This window comes from Gossypium raimondii, chromosome 13 (genome assembly GCF_025698545.1).
Source record: "Gossypium raimondii isolate GPD5lz chromosome 13, ASM2569854v1, whole genome shotgun sequence".
NCBI classification, from domain to species: Eukaryota; Viridiplantae; Streptophyta; class Magnoliopsida; order Malvales; family Malvaceae; genus Gossypium; species Gossypium raimondii.
In genome coordinates, this window is record NC_068577.1 from 1,408,711 (window position 1) to 1,430,448 (window position 21,738).

The 21,738-nt window shown below is 33.5% G+C and overlaps 5 protein-coding genes across 5 annotated transcripts; 2 read left to right on the forward strand and 3 right to left on the reverse strand.

Annotated features, from left to right (window-relative positions):
• Positions 1 to 233: 233 nt before the first annotated feature.
• On the reverse strand, positions 234 to 1,983 carry LOC105781868 (glucan endo-1,3-beta-glucosidase 12). The gene has a single exon (XM_012606393.2). The coding sequence runs from the start codon at positions 1,805 to 1,807 to the stop codon at positions 656 to 658; it is 1,152 nt and encodes a 383-aa protein (XP_012461847.1). The 5' UTR covers positions 1,808 to 1,983; the 3' UTR covers positions 234 to 655.
• Positions 1,984 to 6,574: 4,591 nt separating this feature from the next.
• LOC105782659 (LIM domain-containing protein WLIM2b) lies at positions 6,575 to 9,381 on the forward strand. The gene is made up of 6 exons (XM_012607541.2): positions 6,575 to 6,756; positions 7,312 to 7,501; positions 7,762 to 7,861; positions 7,968 to 8,002; positions 8,118 to 8,207; positions 8,897 to 9,381. The coding sequence occupies exons 2-6, from the start codon at positions 7,367 to 7,369 to the stop codon at positions 9,104 to 9,106; spliced, it is 570 nt and encodes a 189-aa protein (XP_012462995.1). The 5' UTR covers positions 6,575 to 6,756; positions 7,312 to 7,366; the 3' UTR covers positions 9,107 to 9,381.
• An 86-nt stretch (positions 9,382 to 9,467) lies between these two features.
• Positions 9,468 to 12,085, reverse strand: LOC105782658 (probable sugar phosphate/phosphate translocator At3g11320). Its single transcript, XM_012607539.2, has 4 exons — positions 11,305 to 12,085; positions 10,531 to 10,634; positions 10,219 to 10,447; positions 9,468 to 9,932 (listed from the first exon to the last, which is right to left on the reverse strand). Exons 1-4 carry the CDS (start codon positions 11,743 to 11,745, stop codon positions 9,786 to 9,788), a joined length of 921 nt encoding a protein of 306 aa, XP_012462993.1. The 5' UTR covers positions 11,746 to 12,085; the 3' UTR covers positions 9,468 to 9,785.
• Positions 12,086 to 14,419: 2,334 nt separating this feature from the next.
• Positions 14,420 to 15,868, reverse strand: LOC105782660 (60S ribosomal protein L35a-1). The gene is made up of 5 exons (XM_012607542.2): positions 15,726 to 15,868; positions 15,539 to 15,574; positions 14,868 to 15,096; positions 14,740 to 14,782; positions 14,420 to 14,654 (listed from the first exon to the last, which is right to left on the reverse strand). Exons 1-4 carry the CDS (start codon positions 15,755 to 15,757, stop codon positions 14,741 to 14,743), a joined length of 339 nt encoding a protein of 112 aa, XP_012462996.1. The 5' UTR covers positions 15,758 to 15,868; the 3' UTR covers positions 14,420 to 14,654; position 14,740.
• A 2,023-nt stretch (positions 15,869 to 17,891) lies between these two features.
• LOC105782787 (O-fucosyltransferase 19) lies at positions 17,892 to 20,885 on the forward strand. The gene is made up of 8 exons (XM_052627194.1): positions 17,892 to 18,314; positions 18,424 to 18,496; positions 18,610 to 18,674; positions 18,745 to 18,833; positions 18,909 to 19,041; positions 19,117 to 19,349; positions 19,912 to 20,388; positions 20,481 to 20,885. The coding sequence occupies exons 1-8, from the start codon at positions 17,892 to 17,894 to the stop codon at positions 20,668 to 20,670; spliced, it is 1,683 nt and encodes a 560-aa protein (XP_052483154.1). The 3' UTR covers positions 20,671 to 20,885.
• Positions 20,886 to 21,738: the final 853 nt, after the last annotated feature.

Sequence of the window (21,738 nt, forward strand, 5' to 3'; positions counted from 1 at the left end):
CATTCCTCAATAGTCAATCCCCACCCAAAATTTGGCCAATCAAATTATAAATATTTGCATGTACATGTAAATGAACAGAGCAGTTTGGTTTACCATGAACAAGATTTTGACTCGAATACGAATAAAGTTTGTTCAATTATTTATGTTCATAAACAAGAAACTCGATCGTTTTTTTGTTCTAATATTATATTTTCATAAAATTATTTTGTGTTGAATATGTTTATTTATAATATAATTATTAACATTTACATATTTTAAATAAACAAAAATGAATTTATTAAGAGTTTAGTTGATTCCTGCATGAAACTTTCAATCAGGCACATAAACATGCCTAATGAATCAAATTACGTATCTTAGTGGACTATAACGCCAAAAACATAGCCTCGGGAAGTATATTAACATACAAATCTACTCTCTCACTGGAAAATCTCATTAAGCTGAACTTTAGTTTAGGTTCAAGTATATGTCATCATCAAGTTGATGATCTAAATCCCTAACAGATCATATCACTCATATCCACTGAATTGCTACAAGATTTAATTAGCCTCAAAACCATGCATCAAAGGCACCCCAGAGAAAACCATAGACTTCAACCCTATAAGCTAAATGAGGCCATCATAAAATCATCCAGGGGATGCCATTGTCAATATGCAAATCATCCTTGAACCCCAATGAACCCTAAAATCAGATTCATTGAAGTGATAAGCAGCCAATTTGTAAGCCAAATGGCCACCAAGCAAATCCCAGAATTCTTAGCCCCACTTGAGAACTCCACATTATATTTCATTGTCATATTCTCTGTTAAAATACCCCATTTCCTCCCTCTTTCATTGTTCCCTCCACCATGATCCATCAACTCATATACATAAACCTCGGCCACCCCATCTTTCTTCAATGGTGTTGCAGCTCCTGACTTCAAATGCCTGACCAAACCCTTCAAATACATCTCTGCATAAACCCCATTTGCTTCAACCTCCTCCGCTTGGCTTCCCCCGCTCGGCCACCCCGTTTCCGCCACGACCACCGGGATATTCTGGTACCCCATCGCTGCCATAGCTGTCAAGACGGCATCTGCCATCATTGCAAACAGGTTAAAGTACCTTATCCCAGTGACGGGATCGTCTCGGAAGTTGAAAAGGTTGTCTTGGAATAAAGCAAACCCGATTGGGATTTCGCTGTTGAGGCGAAAAAGGTTGTAGGGATAAATGTTGATGAGGAAAGAGGAATTCGTTTGTTCCAAGAATTGGAGCAAGGGTTTTATGATGAGGTCACCGGCTGGTTGTTGGAACACGGCGGAGGAAGGTGGGAAAGCGGTGGTGATTGTGGAGAAGAAAGAGAATGTGGCGGAGATTTGGATTTTATTGATGCCTAGCTCTTGAAGTGCATGGTGGAGGTTTCTCGTTGCCGGAAGAAGGAAAGGGGAGAAATCTTGTATGGTGGTGGAATCGAGCACGGTGTTGCCTACGGAGATGAGGCAGATTTTGGAACGAGGGTAAAAAGGGAGGACGTGACGGCGGAGCCAGCTGAGTGCGACGGAGCCGTTGGAGGCGAGAGCCGGGAGGTGAGAGTTTGAGATGGAGAGGAAAAGGGAAGTGTTGGTGGGTGCAAAGGCTTTAATGAGAGAAGGGTCGGGGTCGGGCAGGCGGACACTGGTGATCTTGAGGGCGGAGATGAGGGATGAAACCTTGGCCGGCAAAGGCGGCGGTGGAGGAGAGACGGTGGAGGAATAGGTGATTCCGATGGAAGGGATGGAAGAGGTGAAGTGGAGGAAGGAGAAGAGGACAGAAAGGAAGAGAAAGGAAGCCATTTTTCACTGTTCGTGAAATAATGATGAAGGGAGCGTGAGTTCAGTTAGTTAAGTAACGGCGGTTAGAGGCTGTTATTTTGGGCGGGAAAGTTCAGTTGTGGTTGTGTGTGATTCTCTGCGGAATGGTGCACATTTAACATTCATCTGAACGGTTCATTGGAAAACGATCTGTGATGTTAAGGGAATGATTGATTGATGTATTTTGATTTTGGATGAGGCCCATTGGGTTGAATCTAATATGAATCGAATTCTGGGCCTAGTTCCTAATTAATTTCATTAATAACAGTGTTTGGATGGGCGGTGGGCTGCGGTGCGGCGTAGAGGTGTTCATGGGCTGGGCCGGGCCCAGGAAAAAATTTCGGCCCGGGCCCAGCCCGGCCCGTTTTTTAAATAAATACCAAAAATTTATTTTTAAAATTAAAATTAAAATTAAAAAGTATTTTAAAAATATTTTAAAATTAAAAAATTAAAAAGTATTTTAAAAAATTTTAAAATTAAAAAATTAAAAAAGTATTTTAAAAATAAAAAATAAAAATATTTATTATTCAGGCGGGCAGGCCCGGCCAAAAAAGTGGTGCCCGAGGCCCGGCCCGTTTTTTAATCGGGCCTCGTTTTTTTCCCAAGCCCTCGGGCCTATATTTTTACCCAAACCCTCCCATATTTCGGGCGGGCCGTCGGGTCGGGTCGGGCCGGGCCGCTCGGCCCATGAACACCTCTAGTGCGGCGCGTTTAAATTATTTTTTGTCTCACGCTACAGTATCTAATCTCATTGCTATCAAGTGATTAATAAAACAAATTCATTGATTACATTAATATATTTTGTATAATTGTCCTTGTCGAAACCGTTTTTTTGAAAACAAAAATTTTAGTGTCGACTTTAAAAATAAAGTTGGAGTCGCCACCGATCTTTTATTAAGGTGTAATCGGCTCATCTTAAAAAAATATTTTGGTCTACGAATTTTGAGAAAACGAGTCCGGGAGTCAGTTACGCACGAGGAAGGTTAACATCCTCGTAACGCCCAAAATCGGTACCAAATTAATTATTTGATGTCTTAGTGTCGAAGGTTTTAAAAAATTTTAAAATCAACTCAAATGATGAAATTTGAAAAAGGATAATCAATTGTTCAAGTCATGTAAAGAAATCGAGTCCCAATACGTTAGGGTACAATTCCTCAGAATCCCTGAACTTTGAATATCACTCTATTTTATGCGAAAATCTTCATTTTGAGAAAGTAACATGCCACACCCAATACGTTAGGACACGACAAGTTAAGTTCCCAAAAATGATTTTTATACTCATGCATTTTGAATAAAGAATATTCTTGGCTTTTTAAGATTGACAAAGAAAATCAGAACCCAATGCGTTAGGGCTCAATTTCCCTCGAAAATCCCAAACTTCGAATAATGTTTTTATTCAAAAAAAAAAACATTTGAATCAAGAAAAAATGATTTTGATATACTGACGAAACCAAAATATAAATTAAAAGGTATATTAAAAATGTTGATGTAATATGAAACAAATATTTTAATCTAAAATATATATGTATATGTGTTTGAAAATCGTGAAAATAAAAAAATATAAAAGTATGCATATGTATATATATGTATGTAAAAAAATATGAAAATAAATGATAAAACGTATATATGAAAGTAGGTATATGTACATACTCACGAAAGTAAAGGTAAAACAAATGTTTTGGAACTAAAATATAAAAGATATATATGGTTTGTAAAAAATGTGTGTATTTAAAAAATGAAAAAAATAATACATTAAGAAATTATGAAAATGCATATATATGTATATATTATAAAAAAAACTATGCGAGTAAAAACATGCATATATGTATTATATATAAAAGATAATGCGTGTATAAAGATAGAAGTAATGATGATAACAGTGATAGTAAATAATATAATAATAATTAATAATGCTATAATGATAAACATAAAAAAAAAGAAATAATAATAATAAAATGGCTAACGATGGACTAAATTGAACTTAAAAACAAAAAAAAGGGGTAGATTCGAAAATAAGTAAAAAAAGAACAAACTTGATCGAACACGCGAATAATAAGGAGGGATCAAAAGGGAAATTAATCCCTTCCCTCCAAAACGCTCGCATTGAGGGACCAAATCAAAACAAAAATAAAATATGCGGCCTAATTTAAAAAAAGGGTGAAATAGGTCTGATTGGAGTGCGCTGCAAGAAGGAGGGCCTAAATGCGCAATTTCCCCATTAACCAGAACGCGCGGATCCTTCCCTCCGGGTCGAGTCACCGCGCGGGTCATGACCTCCTAAACGACGCCGTTTTGTCTTTCTTTAAAACAAATTTTTCTAAAAAAACTGTTCCATTTCATTTTTTCTAAAAAAAAATTACAGCAGGGGGAAAGATCCTTTCTTTCTCCCTCTTTCTTTTTTTATTATTTACTGTATATTTTGAAAAAATAAATCGAAACAAAGAAGCCAAAAAGAAAAAAATGTTTCAACCTTAAATCTCTCTTTGTATTCTCAAGATCTCTGCTTGTTGATATTGAATCTCCCCACTTTCCTCTTTTACAGTGCCTTTTATAGCCGAAAATGGAAAAGAAAAAAAATCAAAAATCCCACCAAATCTATTCTGTTATTTGTTGGCATTATATTGCCCGATTTTTGCTATTCTGTTTGGCTTCCATTTCTTTGTTTGTTGTTTGTCACGTGTACAAACGTGGTGTCTGAGCGGCACACACTGGGAAGGTCATCTTTGCGACATTTCTTGGCGGTGGGCGTGTAGACGAGAGGCGCAAAAGAGGTAGCGATTCTTGGCGTAAGCTAACTGGTGGCTACTTTAGGGTTTCTGCTAATGTTTTCTTTTTGGGCTGAGTTTTGGGTTAATGTTTGGGCTAGGTTAATTTGGATTTTGGGCCTGTTTATTGGTTTGGGCCCGGGCATATTTGGGCTTGTACAGTTGATTTTTGCATGCAAAGCAAAATAGAAGCAAATGTTGTTCACTGGTTGTCTAATGTTTAAACTAATACTAAGTGGTATTACGTGGTCAGGTCGTAATACGGAAAGACAACTTATATTAATAGACGAACCTAAACATATCCTTAGTCTAATTGAAAATAAGCAAACCGATTGAAAGACTAATATACCGTCTATCAAGTCCAATTGGGAGGATGCTTTGTCTTAGGCATTGAAGCGGATGATTTCTAGAACATAGAGACGTAAATGTGATTGACTGAACTGATAATACATCGGACTGAACCCAATCCTTAATTAATTAAATTTCATTCGTTTCTTTTTTTATAATTTTGATAATAAAATTTTAATTGAAATATAATTATAAATATAAATATATTATCAACAATTTAAAAATACTAACAAATGTTAAGTGTAATAATAAAAAATCTAAAAGATTTTATTCAACCATTTGTTACCATTTTTATTAAAGAAAAAACATATAGATATAGAAGGACAAAAAAACAGCCATGATGAGGTTTTTTTTTTGTTTTAAATTAAATGATGATGAACGGTAAAGATGTTTATGGGTCGGGTTGAAGTCTAGTTATAAAAAAACTTCAAGTACAAGTTCATTTTTGGATTAGTCAGTCTCATCCAAACAACTTATTGTATTATTTAAATTGAATTCGAGTCAGTTTGAAATACAAAAATCTTTATTCAAACTAAATTAGATCGAATTTATCGAGTCAGGCAAGCTATTCGACCCTAAGAGTGACTGCTGTGAAAAAAAGAGAAAAAGGGTATCGTGAAATGAAGAAAGGAAAGGAAATGATAAGAGGACGCAACAGCGTGGGAAACGGCATGTGAAATTGTCCCAACCACACTTTTCGGCATGAGAAAAAGGGCATTTGTTTTTACTTTGCACCAACAACATTCAATCAATCACCGTGGATCACCATTTCCTTATTTTATTTATTTTATTTTCTTTTGTTTATTTCATTTTATTTAAAAACACTTTTTTGATGTATCAGACGAGAAAAATAAAACTTTAGTAGTAATACAATTAGTGTGACTTGAACCCAATTTACAATGAAGGTAATAGACACCCTGATTATTAAATCAACATACGAGTTTCTTAATTTAAAAATATTTTGAATTATCTAAAAAGGATTTACATATAATAAAATTCTAAATTTATTGATATAATAAAATAAGAAGTGGAAAATATCTCTTAAAATAATAATCCAAACTTAATTTAAAATTTTAAATCACACAATTGTTTGTTTTTATATAATTAAATTATAATATTTAAAATCGACCAAAATTACCAAAAAGACAAAGTGTCTGAAAAGAAACAAGGGTCAACGTTGTCAATTTGGTTTCAATTTTCAAACAGCAAAAGCCAGCCCTGTTGGAGTTGGTTGAAATAAAGACAAGATAAAGCCGCCACCTCACTTTTTTTTAAAATAATACTTTTGGTATAATTCTAAATTTAGTCCTTAATGTTTACATTTTTTATAATTTAAATTTTTATTTATTTTTAGTTAATTTTAATTATTAACATTTTAAAAAGGGTTAAATTATTTTTTCTTAACAAATTTTTTTTTTTACATTTTAGTAAGTTTTCATTAATAAAAGTAATTAAACTCTTTTAAAAATTAATAGTCAAATATTATTTTTTAAAAGACTAATGATTAAATTTAATTAAAAAAGGACAAAATTGACACAAAAATGTAAATATTAAGAACTAATTTATCATTATACCTATTTTTTCTTATTTATTTAAATTAAAACTCGAATATTTTCTCATTTATAATCCATAGTCATCCACTTCAGCACCATCTGCTCGCTGCAAAAAGTACCCTTCTTCAACACCAATCTCCTCTCTCTCTCTCTCTCTCTATTTTGTTTGATAAATACCCAGAAAACCCTTTCAGTCTTCTAGCTCTCAATTTCTTTTTCTTTTTTACCTTCTTATTTCATAGATCCAGGGTGCTCTTCTTCTTAGGTACATTTTTAATTTCCCATTTAACTTCAAAATTTTGACCCGGTTTTGTTTTCAGTTGTTATTATCTTATTGTGTTTTGGGGTTTTTTTTGGTTGTATGTTTTTCAGATTAGATCATCTAACTGGGATTTTTGCTTTATTTATGATTTTTATTGAAATCCCGGATTCTGGGTTTTTTGAGGATGCAAGTTCATAAAGTTTCTGAGATTATATTTTGCTAGCTTTAATTACTGTTGATTGCATTTATGTTTTTCTTTAGATCATAGCTAATGTTTGAATAAACTGTTTCAAAGCTCCAACTTTTAGAGCTAGTTTCTTTGAATTTGACTTGATTTGATTCTGAATTGTGTGTTTTTAGTTGTTTGTTTGAACCTCTTTGGACAGTTATATTTGCAAAATATAAGAAAGGAAATTGAATTCAAGCCGATCCATTAAACTAGATAAAGAACAGTATTGTTTCGATGTCCCTAATTTCAGATCTAATTTGGTTGAACTCAACTTAATTTGAGTTCTAAATTGTGTGTTTTTGGTTGTTTGATTGATCATCTTTGAGCAGTTCACATTGGCATAGATAAAGGACTGTACGGTCAGATCTAAGCCGTATTCTAGCAATGTCGTTTACCGGTACTCAGCAGAAATGCAAGGCTTGTGAGAAGACTGTTTATCCGGTCGAACTTTTGTCGGCTGATGGGATCCCTTACCATAAGTCTTGCTTCAAATGCAGTCATTGCAAAGGGACACTAAAGGTAATATCTTGTAATTTCTTTCAATCATTTTCTGCTCATTTGTCTTGTTTTGTACATTGATTAGGTTGTAAGAAAGTGGGATATGAAATTATCTATTGCCATTTATTGCATTTGTGTTAAAGTTTCAACCTTTTTTTCTTTGTTCATCGGTTAATTTAGTTGATCTCGGTTGCAATGTGTAATCAAATGTAGCGCGTGATAGATTCTGTTTACCAACTTTTTTGATTTTACTTAGCAGCATTTCTGTTCTGAATTTCCAGTTGGGTAATTACTCCTCGATGGAAGGTGTCGTTTATTGCAAGCCTCATTTCGAGCAACTGTTCAAGGAGTCGGGGAATTTCAACAAGAATTTCCAGTCACGTATGTATTTTTTTTTCCTCTCGGTGGATGGAATCCTTTATTTGGTTTCTTGATAGTTTTCGTGTTTCGTTGGTTTTTAATTTGCCTTCGGTTTTGTTTTCGGCAGCTGCAAGGTCAGCTGAGAAGTTAACTCCTGAGCTGGTAAAATCTCCCTTGCAAACACCGGATGTGTTTGATGTTTCGATTAATTGGGAAAAATTCGTTATAGTGTGTCATAATGTTTTTGCTAACTCCTAATAGCTCGTGTTAATTTCAGACAAGATCACCTAGCAAAGCCGCCAGCATGTTTTCCGGGACACAAGAAAAATGTGCTACTTGTGGCAAAACTGCTTATCCACTCGAGAAGGTAGCTTTTGAGATCCATTAAATCATTAGATGAGAAATCTATATATTTTCTGCAATTGCCGGACTCCAATTTTCTGGTTATCTATATGCCCTCTTCTAAACCCAACTCTTACTCCTAATTGGTCCTCGTGGCCCTGCCACATTCATCTGAACCTTTACGATCTTTACTTCTTGGTTTGCTCTTTCTTTTTGATAAAATAAGGTGTAGTGTAAATCCTATAATAGTTCAAAGATGCAAGATTGGCTTGGCTCAGTTTTCCTTCTACCGTATGCTTTATCTCATTGCTGCTAGGTTTAGGGTCGTAAAGGGAAACTCTTCACGAAGGAGAGTTATAATTAGATTTAGAGTTGTCCAAGTTCCATTTGAAATAACAATTGCTCGTGTAAAATGAGCATCGTCTTCAAGTTAGAAGTGATCCTTTGCTTCTCTAAATATTCTAACATTCTTGGAACTCGAAAGAATTTTGAGCTTGACAAAGGAGTACATTCCTTGTTGAAGTTCGTTGCTCCGATGCTTTATTTTTCCTGAGATATCCATGTCCGGCACATTTCCAGAAACAGTTGTGGAGACACATACATCGTTTTGCAATGCTTCAAGGCACATGCATACATATATATCTTTGTAACAGTGTAAATGCCCTCGAGCTTGTAGTAAAATGCAATGTATTCTTTTGTTCGAAAATTTGACAGGTAACAGTGGAAGGACAGTCGTACCACAAGTCATGTTTCAAATGCTCTCATGGTGGCTGCCCTATAACTCCATCAAATTATGCAGCACTTGAAGGCATTTTGTATTGTAAACATCACTTCTCCCAACTTTTTAAGGAGAAAGGAAGCTACAACCACCTTATCAAGTCTGCATCGATTAAGCGCGCAGCTGCCTCCGTTCCAGAAGCTTAAATCCGTGTGTTAATATCCATATCATTTTGAGTTTTTCCTTCTTTCCTCGTGATTGCCGGTGTGTTTGATTTATGTTTATGTGAGAACCGAAACAAAGACAAAACAAAGAACTGGGTTCAGACATATTTCGGGTTTGCTGGTTCATCAGCGTATATGTATGTTATGATGTTTGATTGATGTATGGGATTGGGATCATTCTGCATTCCCCAATTTGTAAAAACGACCATTCCACAATGTTGAATGAATCTATATTCATGAAATTTGTTGAACAATAAGTCATTACTGTGTTGTAGTGATCACATCATGCATGCATACATAACTACCAGCATAGAAAAACACTATGGTAAGGCATTAAACAAAATGTTAAACTTAGTGACCTTTTTTTCCCCATTAAATCAATATAAGACCAAACCTACAAACTTTGTCCGAAAGAATAAAAAACATAAAAATGGCCAACTTATTGAAACTTTCTAGTTTTTTTTTTTTACTAATACTGCAGCCGATTCCGATACAGAAGAAAAAAACCAGTTTCCCAGGCTTTCAGGGGATAAAAAAAATTGAATCTAAAATGGCCCGAACTTTGACTATTTCGATGTTGTCACTGTCCTTGCAATAAAGGAAACAAAATATACGACCGATGATACAATGATCACACGTATCGTGTCCACAAGATGACGTCTCATTTGCTTCGTTTCTTGGCTTCACTGTAAAGTATAACTCCAAAGACTGTGAGTGTATAACCAAGCATACCGGTAACAGACACTGGGTTTCTAAAAATTAAAATTGAAACCACCACAGCTACGGCTCCTTTTGCGTTTCCTAGAACCTGCAAGTGCAAATATCTCAGTATCTCCAAAGGCTTAGACTAATGTGATCGTTCCCTTTGCTAAGTTTATAATGAACCAACAATTATCGCAACCGTGCAGGTTTCCATATACAACCAAAAGACGGGTAGAAGTACTCATGACTTTAATGTCACATACCACATACTCTCTTCACATGTTTTCTCACAAAAGGAAACAAGATAAATGTGTAGCATATTCCTAAAAGCCTAAAAACCGGGGGAAAAAGACGTAGAGAAAATCCGGAAACAAGGATCACGCATGTCATACCTGCAAAGTGAGGGCGCTGGTGTGTTTCGTGACCAAAAAGTTGGTCAGGTTCACAAAATATGCTAGTGCTGAATTGAATAAGAGATACCAAATGATCTTGACGTCATCTCGAGCAAGGGCGAGGGTAATACCAACCACGTTTTCTTCCATAAAGAGCGTTGCAGGAAGTAGAAATACAACGGCTATTGGAGCCATGTAAAGGAGGAGGTTCATGGAATTCAGTTTCTCTCTAAAATAAAATCAGGAGAATTTGTTAGTAACCGTTTCTAAGTCCGACCATGGTACAAAAGCAAAGAAGTAAAGAATTCTCACCCTTCAGAAGAAAGCAAAATTCCTTGTAAAACCGATTTGAGAGCTCTTGCAGCTGTAGCTGAAATGCACATGATAAAACCGAATAGATGGAAACTTGGTTCACCCTGTCATCGAAAAAAACAAGTAATGTGAAAAAAGCATAGCAAAAGTTTTAAATATATAAAGATACAAAGAACAAATTCAAAGGTTTTGAATCAAACATAGGGGCAAAACACCGGACAGAACACTTCTAAATTCCACAACCAAAACATCAACAATTCAATGTGTTAATCATCCATTTGAAACCAAAAAAGAGAAGATAATCGATGAATGCAATCGTTCAACTAATACTTCGATTCAATGTTTTTCAGCAACCGAATTGAGCTTAAAGCAAATACTTTGATTCATAATTCTAACTACGATGCACCGTAATCCTTCCTTCGACTAATAATGGATTCTTTAGGCTACCATGAAGCTCATGATAAGAATCCATTTCTCTACAACTAATCACATCAAAATAATCACAGGAGAATTCCCTCTAAATTATCACTTAAAAATCATATAAAACCAACATAATTCAATAAAATAAAGCAAATCCTTCAAAAATTTTCATTCAAACGAATTCCCACATTACCATCTCCATTATTAACCAATAAAAAAAAAACAGACAAAATTTAGCAGGCAAAGCAACACAAATTTCAAGAAAACAAAGCGAAACCCATTTCAAATTAACAAAGAAAAAAAAGATAAGAAATTCATTAACTAATTAAAAAAATTAAAGCCAAAAATGCATACCCCACTGGCAATGATAACCCCAGTAACAACGGGAATAAGGGTAATATACGTAAGCCAAGCCTCCCTCTTCAATGTCATCAAGTAAGCGAAAACCGCTGTGAAGAACGGCGTCGTGGCCCCAACGGCTTGATTGAAACTGACCGGCAGGTACCTAAGAGAAATATTCCCAAACACCACCGACACGCAAAAGACCAAACTCAAAGCCGAGATCTTAAGGAACTGAACCTTAGATCGAATGGTTTGCATGGGGACCATCTTCATCCATGCAATCGCGATGTAGCTAAGCAAAGAACAAGCCGTCATGTGACACATGGTTAAGAAGATTGGGTATTTGAAACCATAATTGCTGAGTAAATATTTGTTCAATAACAAGACACCAATGTTGGAGGAGTACCAAGATGTTACTAGCCCAAAGGTGAATAGTTTGGAATTGGTTTTCATGACTGGTTTTTTTGGGAATGGGATTTCAAGATCTGGGTGTTGCTTATTTTTAGGGGAAAAAATTGGGTTTTGAATGGAAGGAAGGGAATTGGGTTATTTTGGTGAAAAAGGAGGACGGTTTAGGGATGAAATGGTGGAATTAGCTTCCATGGATCTGAATGAAAGCTTTTCAATAGGGAAATCAAGGAACCCCAAAGAGAAGAGAAATGAGAAATTTGACTTTGAAAAAGAAAAAAAGTTCGGTTTTTGAGGAAGACCAATGAAAACAACGTGGCTGCCTCTCTGCATATTTCTCTCAGGAGAAGAAGAAGGGTGATTGACAAAAGCATTTTGTGTTTTATTTTTTAATGTTATTTTTTATTTTGGTTTTCCTTTATTATATTTCTTTTTTGGAGAATTTTTATTTTGGTTCTTAATGGAGTGGAGTAGGGTTGCTTTAAATTATTGTAAATCATTATTTGATATATTTATTTAAAATCAGTTTAAATTTTATCAAAATGTATTTTTTGTGATTTTTTATGTTTTAAATAATTAAATAAGTATAAATAATAAGAATTTTTTAACAGGTAATTTCAATAAAAACTTCATTTTTAAAATTTTTAAAATAGATTTTATACATAATTTATTTATTTATATTTTGCATGTGTTATAATCTAGTATTAAGTGATGCAATTGATTAACTTTCAATAAGATGTAAGTTTGAACGTACCTATTTAAAATGCTAATCAAGTCCTCAAAATCAAACGATCTAAATTAGAGGATATTATGGGCTTAAATAGACTCAAACTCATGTTACAACAAGACTTTACGATGTCGTTGGTTTATCTTGAAACAAGGCAAACTATTATGGTTCAAGGATTCGACGTCTGTTAGCCACCGATCTTCTCCTCGCAACATTGTTTCAATAGGATCTTGCCTTATCATCAAAAGAGACCAAGATATCAACAATAAGACCTTTGCTTTTGAGCTCTCCACTTGAGATTCTAGGATGAACCAATTCAATCGGTCAATTTATTGTTCAAGACATTCAAAATATTATATAAAAAATGATATAAAACAAACTTTTACACATATATCTATATTTTAAATCTATAATTTCTACACGCATACACGTGTAATAAAATTCAAACTAATATCTAAATTTCTAAAATTATGGCAATCTGCCCCATGTGAACGTCTAAATTCCAAATTGCTATAAATTTGGGTCGTGCCAAAGATACACCCCATTTTGTATGTCCAATCCGAAGCAACATCTTAAACCTAAAATATAATATTCATACATAATTTAAAGGGTAAACTATAAAAATATTCAAATTTATTTGTCTCAGATAATATATTATCACTTATGTTTGAAATGTTATGTTTTAATCACTTACATTATCGTTTTGTTACGAAGTGGTCACTCTACTGTTAAACTCCGTTACCTCCCTAATGACAGTTCAAATAAGTTTTAAATGCCAACCTGGATGCCTAGCTGCTGGGATGAAAATATATTTTTAATTAAATAAATTTAATTTAGAGTACCGCATGGGACATCTAAATAGGCATTTAAAAAATAAAAAATAAAAGTATACTTTTAAAAATTACATAAAATTAAAAGAATAAAAAACCCCAAAAATTTAATTTATTTTTAAAACATTTAAAACATGATACATTGCTAAACTAAAAGAACTCTTATAATAAATTGGGACTAAAGTTAAAAAAAGTTAGAATAATATATTTTTAAAATTTAAGTGTTGAGTGATTGATAAGTCGCATTTCATTTTCACCCCTAATAGCACATAATATTTTTTTTCCGATTTTTCCTTATGATAAAATAATGTGTTTTAAAATATAATCATTATTTAAATAAATGTTGGGTGCATTGATAAGTCACATTTTATTTTCAAGAGAAAACACATATTTAAACATAGAAAACAATATTATTAGGAGTACAGTTACGAACCGTAAAACCAACAAAAATCAAATATATATATATAAAATGGAATTGGGTCTCCTAGTTGACGTGTATGTCTTTGTTCTTCATTTTGGACGATTGTGCATATTTTGTTGACTCTTCAAGTCTTCATGAATCATCCATCATTTTACATTTCTTTTCCATCATTAATCAATTTGGTCCCTTTTCCAAATTCCATTGATTGCGGTTAGCGTGGAAAGGAATATTATAGACATTTATAATACTTATAGTTGAATTTAATTTTAGATTATATTTATTTCTTTTTAAACAATTATATTAAAAATTATAATACATCAATAATAATAATTAATTGAAATAATATATTACTTGAAATTTATAAATTTTATTTTACTTAAAAATAAAATTAATTTTACTAAAATTTGAAACCAAAGATAGATATAAAGATTTAATTTAATGACTTTTATCATGACTTTAAACCTACTTAAAATTAATAAAAATAAAAAACGAGTTGGTTTAACAATTGAACCGATCAGAATCTGATGTTTTGATATGTGACAAAATGAGATTGTTCTACATCATCATCTAAAAATGGTCAATGGGCACAAAATGTTCAAGTCCAAGAGACCGATGATGCACTGATTCTTTTCGTTTAGCAACTCAAAACACAAATCAAATCCAAGTCATGGACTAGAAAACTTAATTCCTTGTATGCCCTATATATTATAATGCCATAAAAGTAGGGAACTAAGCAGTGTATGCAGAAGATCAACCTTGCTATTCAGTTCCATTAATGATTGATTACTCGAAACTCCGAATTCAAGGAGAAAATAGGTGGAAAACCCTTGATAGAAATATGTAAAGATAAATAAGTCTTATATTTCACCATCCTAAAGAAACAAAATGACTGATTCAAAGCACACAAAATCTTGACTGAGTTCATAAAAACAAAAGTGAAAAGGTAGAGCGCCACTCGGGTCGTCGATCTACACTACTGCAAGCAAAGAATAAACACAAACTTTAGTAGCCATAAACATAGAACAGAAAGGAAATATCACATACGGGGAAGTGTAGATTACCTCATATATTGCTGGGGTACATGAAGACTCTGACTCTATCTCCCTGCAAAGGAATAAAAATGCACATGTAAAATCAAAAGCAAATACGTCTAAAAACCTGTTAAATAACATCATTAATACATACGTACCATTGATTTCGGGGGAAGGTTAGACTTGAACTTAGCACGAACAACCCCACTGTTACCATGAGGTCTAGTAACTTTTCCCCAAATGCAGCGATAGTGTGAGCCATTCTTCTTCACTTTGGCCTTGTAGATATAAGCCATACGCTTGCCAGCATACCAAGCTACTTCTTCCTTGGTGTTAACTCCCTCAATCTGGATCAACGAAGTGTTTGGGTACTGGTTCGACTTTGATCTAATACCCACCACCGACAAAATCAATGTTCAATTCTTACACCCAATTCAAAGTTTAAAAGACCTTACAAGACAAGCATAAACCCTTATTATTTTTGGTTTGGTATAAAGGAAGCCATGGCCAAGAGATAAGCTCTGGGTTCATTAACCTCTATTGTCGTTTAAAAAAGCAATTATTCATCCAATAAAGAAAATTTGGATCCACTAAACCCCATAGCCAATGAAAACCCCCAAAATCTGCAAATAAATGAAACTTAATTCTCATTTCCTCTACTTATTTTCCTAACAACTAAATCAATAAAAATGAAAACTTCATCTTTTTTTTCCCCTTTTCTTAATACAGTAAATCAGCTAGCTTAACTCATACATTCAATTAACCATTCAATTTCCAATAATAGCTTAAAACAACAAATAATAATAAAAAAGGACAAAGTGATGTTTACCTCTTGTAACCCAAGATGGTTCCTCTTACATAGAGTCTACATTAGAAAAAAAAATTCAAAGAAAATTTGAAAAGGGCAAGAGTGAGTAAAATCTAAAAAAAATCTATATTCCATACATTAAAATGACAGATTCAGAAAAAAAAAAATTAGGGTTTTAAAAGATGAAAATGAAGAGATCAAAAGGTACCTGACTCGCTCTCCTTGGCGTCCCTTCACCATTTTCTCCGATGTAGAAGCTAAAGCTTAGTGTTTTTGCTTCTGATAAAGGCGACTGCAAGAGAGACAGACCTTAACCCTAATTTGGCTAAGGGTTTGGGGAATATATATATATAGTGGCTACAGACTATAGATAGTAAAATCCATGTATAAGCGCTTGGGCCTTGTTATTGTCCAACAATCAGGGCCAGGCTATTAGATTGTGGGCCAATTTAGCCCGTTTTGAATGACTATTTATTAATTAATTATTTTTTTACTAAAATAATAAATATTTATTTATTATGAATATTGAAATCGAGTCAACCCGGCCGAGCCATACACATATCCACTTAAAATATTTATTTATTTAGTATATTATATTTTGTAGTTAAATAAGTCCATCATATTTATTTTTACCTATTAAAGAACTTGATTTTAATTTTGGTAATTTAAAAAAATAATTTTAATTTATTTTTACATATGCCATAATCTTATTAATTACATAAAATTTTCTATTATACTCTTAAATGTATAGAATTATTTTCCAATGCCTTGATTATTTGTACTTAAGAGAAATTAATAAAATGTTACCTTATATTCATATGTTTCTTAGTTGACTAGAGACAAGTAATGTTTATAGGTCGGGTTATTCGTTTATATTTAAAGGTCTGCTCGAAATTTGAGAGGGTTCAGGTGAAAATATTAGGCTTGAAAATAGGTTTGGGCAAAAAAATTAGGCCAGTTTAAAATATAGGCGGGCTCGGGCTTGAACATTCAAGGCCCGAGCTCGGCCCGACCCGTTTTTAAGTTTATAATACTTTATATTATGTAATTTTGAACACATTAAAAAAATAAACCTGTACAAAATATATAATATTACTCTAATGTAAACATTAAGATAATGTTAAGATTACTATATAAAAAATTACAATAAATAATAAATGTATAAAATTATTAAATATTAAAATAATATAATATCAATATTTAAAAAAAATTAAAAATAATATGAGCGGTCCTAAAATGGGTTTTAGTTAGTCTTTTATAAATATCGACGGATTTAGGCAAAATTTTAAGCTTATATTTCGGGCTAGACCAAGCTTAAGCAGACGTAAAACATGTTAATATCTTACACAGGTCCGACCCAAACTCGGCATGAACAATTATAGAGACAAGGGACTGCTAATCCACCTTAGTGAAACAATTATTTACAGCATAATCAGATACTTCGGCCCATTTATCCGAAGCAAGTGCATAAGTTCAGGGTATCAACTCTTTCAAAGGTTTATCGGCACACCACGTATCAAGCCAAAACAACACGTCGTTACCATTACCCACAATCCATCTAAATGAGTGATTGTGACAATGAATTTGCCCACTTCGGCATTACCAGAGACATTATTCCTACGGGAAGTCTTTGGTACCCAACAACCATACTTGGCCGAGATGACTTTCCTCCAAAGCACGCCACCACCATTTAGCCAATAAGGCTTTGTTTTTGTTGGACATATTAGCAATACCAACCCTCCCAATTTTTTAGGTTGACATACGAGCCCTCTCGAATCTTGTCAATCTTATAAATAATAGAAGTCATGAAAATCGACACATGATATAATGAGAGCGGTGAAAGAAGTATAGTTAGTAAAAGTCACGCACCCTTGTATGTACCCGGCTCAAACTTGTTCCTATTTATTAGCATCTCTAAATTTAAATTGGATAAAATAAAGAAGTTAACTGAATAACAAATAGTTAATTTTGTCGAAATGTATTGAGAAAATCATTGCTAATTAAAGAAGTTATCCATAATCCTAATTCATTTAAAAGGAAAAAAGTTTTTTACTTGATAATTAAAGCTTCAATACAATTATATTTTTGGTAATAACGTGACAAAAAATAAAAAAATCTTCTGTTAAAATTTTATAATAACATAAAATCAATATCCAAAAACAGCTAACATAAGAACCAAAGAGTTGGCTTCGCCTTTTATTTCGCTGTTCTTAAAAAAAAAAAAAAACCAAAATTTCTTAACAATGCCAAATCAAGTTTACACAAAAATCAAAGCATTGGACCTTTCATCTCTCACAAATCAAAAACAAAAAATAGATTAGTTTCAATTTTTTTAATTCGTATTACGTTTGTTTTCCTCTATGATCGTATAAAAATGTTAACCATTTCGGTGACGAGTATAGCAGCAACAGAAGATCCCTCAAGTACAGCCGACGTATCTCCAAGGATTGTAAGGTTAATGGCGAGGAGAAGAGTTATCGAGTCGGTCGACGGCAATGTCTTGCCGATGAGGAACGCGGTATTGTTCCGCCGGAAAGGGCGGTTCTGGCCGGACATTTTTAGGCCGGGGAGGTACATGTGTATTTTGATGTTTTGGGGTTTGATGACACTTCTTTTCATGATGTTGCTCGCCAAGTTTGCTTTGTTGAACACTCTCCATGACTTGAAGCTCGACCAGAGTGAATTCATTACGGCGAGGTCGGTTGAGATTTCGATTAGGACAAACAAATTGATCACCGAAGGTGACAATATTATTATTTCCGAATTCAAGAAAATTCCGTTACCTCCCAAACTCACGGTTAGAAAATCTTAATTCGAATTTAATAAATTCATTTCAAAATTGATTAATATATAACTCTTTAAGTAAGTTTACTTAAACTACATTTATTTATTTGTTGCATAATAAGCTACCTGATATTTGGACCAAGCCAAATGCAGATTTGTACTATAAATGTGTTCAAAGATCAAGTAAAGATATAAGTAAGTTAAATTAATTAATGTTTTGATTTTTTTTTTTAAAATTTCGTTCTAATCATTCATATATTTATATTATTGGGCTGTTTTTTAGTGCAATCATTTCACTTCAGTTTCAGGAGACCCTACAAATGGTTATATTCTTGTTCATTCCAATGGAGGATTGAATCAAATGAAAACTGGGGTAAGTTCGAACTTCAAAATAATATTATTTGAAATGACCATTACAAATAATACAAAATCTAACTTTGCAGATAAGTGATATGGTTGCCATTGCAAAAGTGATGAATGCCACTTTGGTTCTCCCATCTTTAGATCACAATTCCTTTTGGACTGATCCAAGGTTCAAATTTTATTTATTTATTTACAATTTTTATGTATAACATAGATATCTTTTTAATTCAAGTGATTTGCACAGTGATTTTAAAGACATATTTGATTGGAAACATTTCGTTGAATATTTGGAAGAGGATATAAGTGTTGTGGATCATCTCCCACCAGCTTATGCATCAATTAAGCCTCACCAACGAGCTCCGGTTTCTTATTCCAAGGTATTAATGACGGGTTAATATTTGATATATTGATAGTAGATAATTTTTTTGGTTAATTTTGTTTTTAATATGCAGGCAAGTTATTACAGTAATCAAATGTCTTCTTTGCTGAAGAAACATAAGGTGATTAACTTCACCCACACCGATAGCCGGTTGGCTAACAATGGCCTTCCTAACCCTATTCAAAGGCTCCGCTGCCGTGCAATGTATGAAGCCCTTAAATTCACCGACGAAATACTAGAACTTGCCGACAAGTTGATTACTAGGCTTAGGGACGATGACAAGCCTTTTATTGCTCTTCATTTAAGGTACTTAAAAGGGTCGAATTTTCAACAAGTTCGGTATTTTTCTCGAATAGAATTTTGCTTCCTAAGTACTTTATCGAAAATCTTTGGCTAGTTTTCTAACTTTCCTAACTTGGGGGTGGTTTATCTCAAAGTGATAGCATTCTCCAAAAATGGACTATATGCTATAAGTCACGGGTTGAGTTAGACTTTAGACAAACTCTTCAATTTATCATGATTTTATCTATTCATGCACTATAAAACACTATTAGTCTATGAATTCGTTAGAATTCATAATTCTTAGAATAAAATTTTGCTCGAGATAATATTGAACATGTTGAATACTAATAACTAAACACATGGTAGCGATAGTGAAGCTTACATAGGCTTAACTCACCCTTTGAAAATTATAAAATATACGATAAAATTACATTTTAACTCTTAATCTTTTTTAAAAAAAATTATATTTTATTTTAAAAAAATATATAATTCAATTCTTACCCTCCAAAATTTCTAGTCTCGGTAACATGTTGATTAATTGTTTGTAATGGTTTCTTGAATTTGAATGATTTGCTTTTGTGTGTAGATACGAGAAGGACATGCTTGCTTTTACGGGTTGCAGTCACAACCTAAGCAAAGCCGAAGACGAAGAGCTTCGACAACTACGACGCAGTGTCCGACACTGGAAGGAAAAACACATCAACGGTGAAGAAAGGCGACGACAAGGGGTATGTCCGATGACACCACGAGAAGTGGCTGTGTTCCTCGAGGCGATCGGGTTCCCTTCCGATACCAAAATCTACATCGTCGCCGGAAATATTTACGGTCAAGATGGTGTTAAAGCACTCCAAGACAAGTACCCAAATATATACACTCATTCAAATTTAGCAACGGAGGATGAATTATCGCCTTTCAATAATCGCCAAAATAAGCTCGCAGCTGTGGATTACACCGTAGCACTTGAAAGCGATGTTTTCGTTTTCACTTACGACGGAAACATGGCCAAAGCCGTCCAAGGTCATCGGAAATACGAAGGTTTCCGAAAAACTATCATACCAGACAAGTATGTTAAACCATTAGTTCAAATTAATAAATTATGGTCCTTTTATCAAATGGTTACTGAGACCATGTTCTTAATTTCTTTCTTTACCCCAGGAAAAACTTTGTGAAATTGATTGATCGAATGGATAAGGGATTAATATCGTGGGAGGAGTTTTCAATGAAGGTTAAGATACTACATGCAAACAGAACAGGGGGAGCAGTTTTAAGAAAGCCTGGAAAAGTAGTGAAATCAGAGGAAAGTTTCTATGCCAATCCATACCCAGGCTGCATTTGCGAAAAGTAAACCCTAAAAAGGGATAGTGTTCTTTTTAGAGTTCAGATTAGGGTTTTCGAGCAATGGGAATCGAGATTGATCCGCCATTGCATAAGAACCCTTTTCTTATTTTTTCTCCATCGAACCTTTAGTTCAGTCGATAGCTGTAAGCCTCTCGTGCTTCGATTAATGGGAGGAATAGATGAGCTAAGCATTTAAAGGTTAGATCAGAAAGAAGAAATCATTATTCGGACTAAAAAGCAGGAGAAGTCCGAATAACAAAAGGGAAATACCATTTGTTGTAAAATAAGTTAAACACAAGTTTTGTAGAACTTACTGTTATACAAATGAAACTTGTACCAACTTTGCTTCCAAAAATAGAATTTGCATTTCAATATTTCTTCAAAAATGTCCAAATTAAAGAAGTCTACAACTTTAGATGAATCAATCACCACATCTAAAAAGTTATCTGAACTATCTAATGTTGTAAGAGATTCTTGATGACCCATCGAATATTATTTAGATTATTGAAAAGACAACATGATGAACTCGAGACCTGTGAATGTCAAATTTTGATTTCTTGAAGAATTCGACACCTATGGTTGTAGACTTCTTTATTTTAGTAATTGTTACCCATAGTAGTTAACTTCTATTCAAGCGACTATAGACTAATTTCTCCTATCATATTTAGCAATCATATCCAACCTTGAATCCATTTCAACTTTTATGGTTTAGAATTTATTGTTGGAATCTTTGCATCTTGTTTAGGGAAATGAGTTATTGCTTTATCAAGAATTTGTATTTGGTGTTATAAATTGAACATCTATTTGCTTGGTAGATCTCTTTGGTATTGAAGCCTAAATAAATTTCACAACAGATAATATGCACAATGGATAATCATCAGTATGCTGAATCCTCTCGACATTATGGTCTTGGTAACATAAAGAAAAATAGTATATGGTAAGTCATAATAGATTATTATTTTGTTTGCAATTTCCTTCAAGTGTTACTTCATCAAAGTTAATCCATTTCTACCATTCACCTTCATCCAGGTGGAAGATGTCCAACCACTATCAAACCCTTCGATTTCACCATAAA

Bases quoted from the DNA above. Each gene is read 5' to 3' on its own strand.
- LOC105781868 (XM_012606393.2), bottom strand. From the start codon at position 1,807: ATGGCTTCCTTTCTCTTCCTTTCTGTCCTCTTCTCCTTCCTCCACTTC.
- LOC105782659 (XM_012607541.2), top strand. From the start codon at position 7,367: ATGTCGTTTACCGGTACTCAGCAGAAATGCAAGGCTTGTGAGAAGACT. The intron at 8,003-8,117 runs GTAAAATCTCCC...TGTTAATTTCAG, and splicing joins AGAAGTTAACTCCTGAGCTG to ACAAGATCACCTAGCAAAGC. The intron at 8,208-8,896 runs GTAGCTTTTGAG...AAAATTTGACAG, and splicing joins CTGCTTATCCACTCGAGAAG to GTAACAGTGGAAGGACAGTC.
- LOC105782658 (XM_012607539.2), bottom strand. From the start codon at position 11,745: ATGAAAACCAATTCCAAACTATTCACCTTTGGGCTAGTAACATCTTGG. The intron at 10,448-10,530 runs GTGAGAATTCTT...ATTTTATTTTAG, and splicing joins ATTTTGCTTTCTTCTGAAGG to AGAGAAACTGAATTCCATGA. The intron at 9,933-10,218 runs GTATGACATGCG...TTGCACTTGCAG, and splicing joins CCAGCGCCCTCACTTTGCAG to GTTCTAGGAAACGCAAAAGG.
- LOC105782660 (XM_012607542.2), bottom strand. From the start codon at position 15,757: ATGGTGAAGGGACGCCAAGGAGAGCGAGTCAG. The intron at 15,097-15,538 runs GTAAACATCACT...GGTGGGTATTAG, and splicing joins ACCATCTTGGGTTACAAGAG to ATCAAAGTCGAACCAGTACC. The intron at 14,783-14,867 runs GTACGTATGTAT...ATTCCTTTGCAG, and splicing joins ACCTTCCCCCGAAATCAATG to GGAGATAGAGTCAGAGTCTT.
- LOC105782787 (XM_052627194.1), top strand. From the start codon at position 17,892: ATGTTAACCATTTCGGTGACGAGTATAGCAGCAACAGAAGATCCCTCA. The intron at 18,315-18,423 runs GTTAGAAAATCT...TTGCATAATAAG, and splicing joins CGTTACCTCCCAAACTCACG to CTACCTGATATTTGGACCAA. The intron at 18,834-18,908 runs GTTCAAATTTTA...TGATTTGCACAG, and splicing joins TCCTTTTGGACTGATCCAAG to TGATTTTAAAGACATATTTG.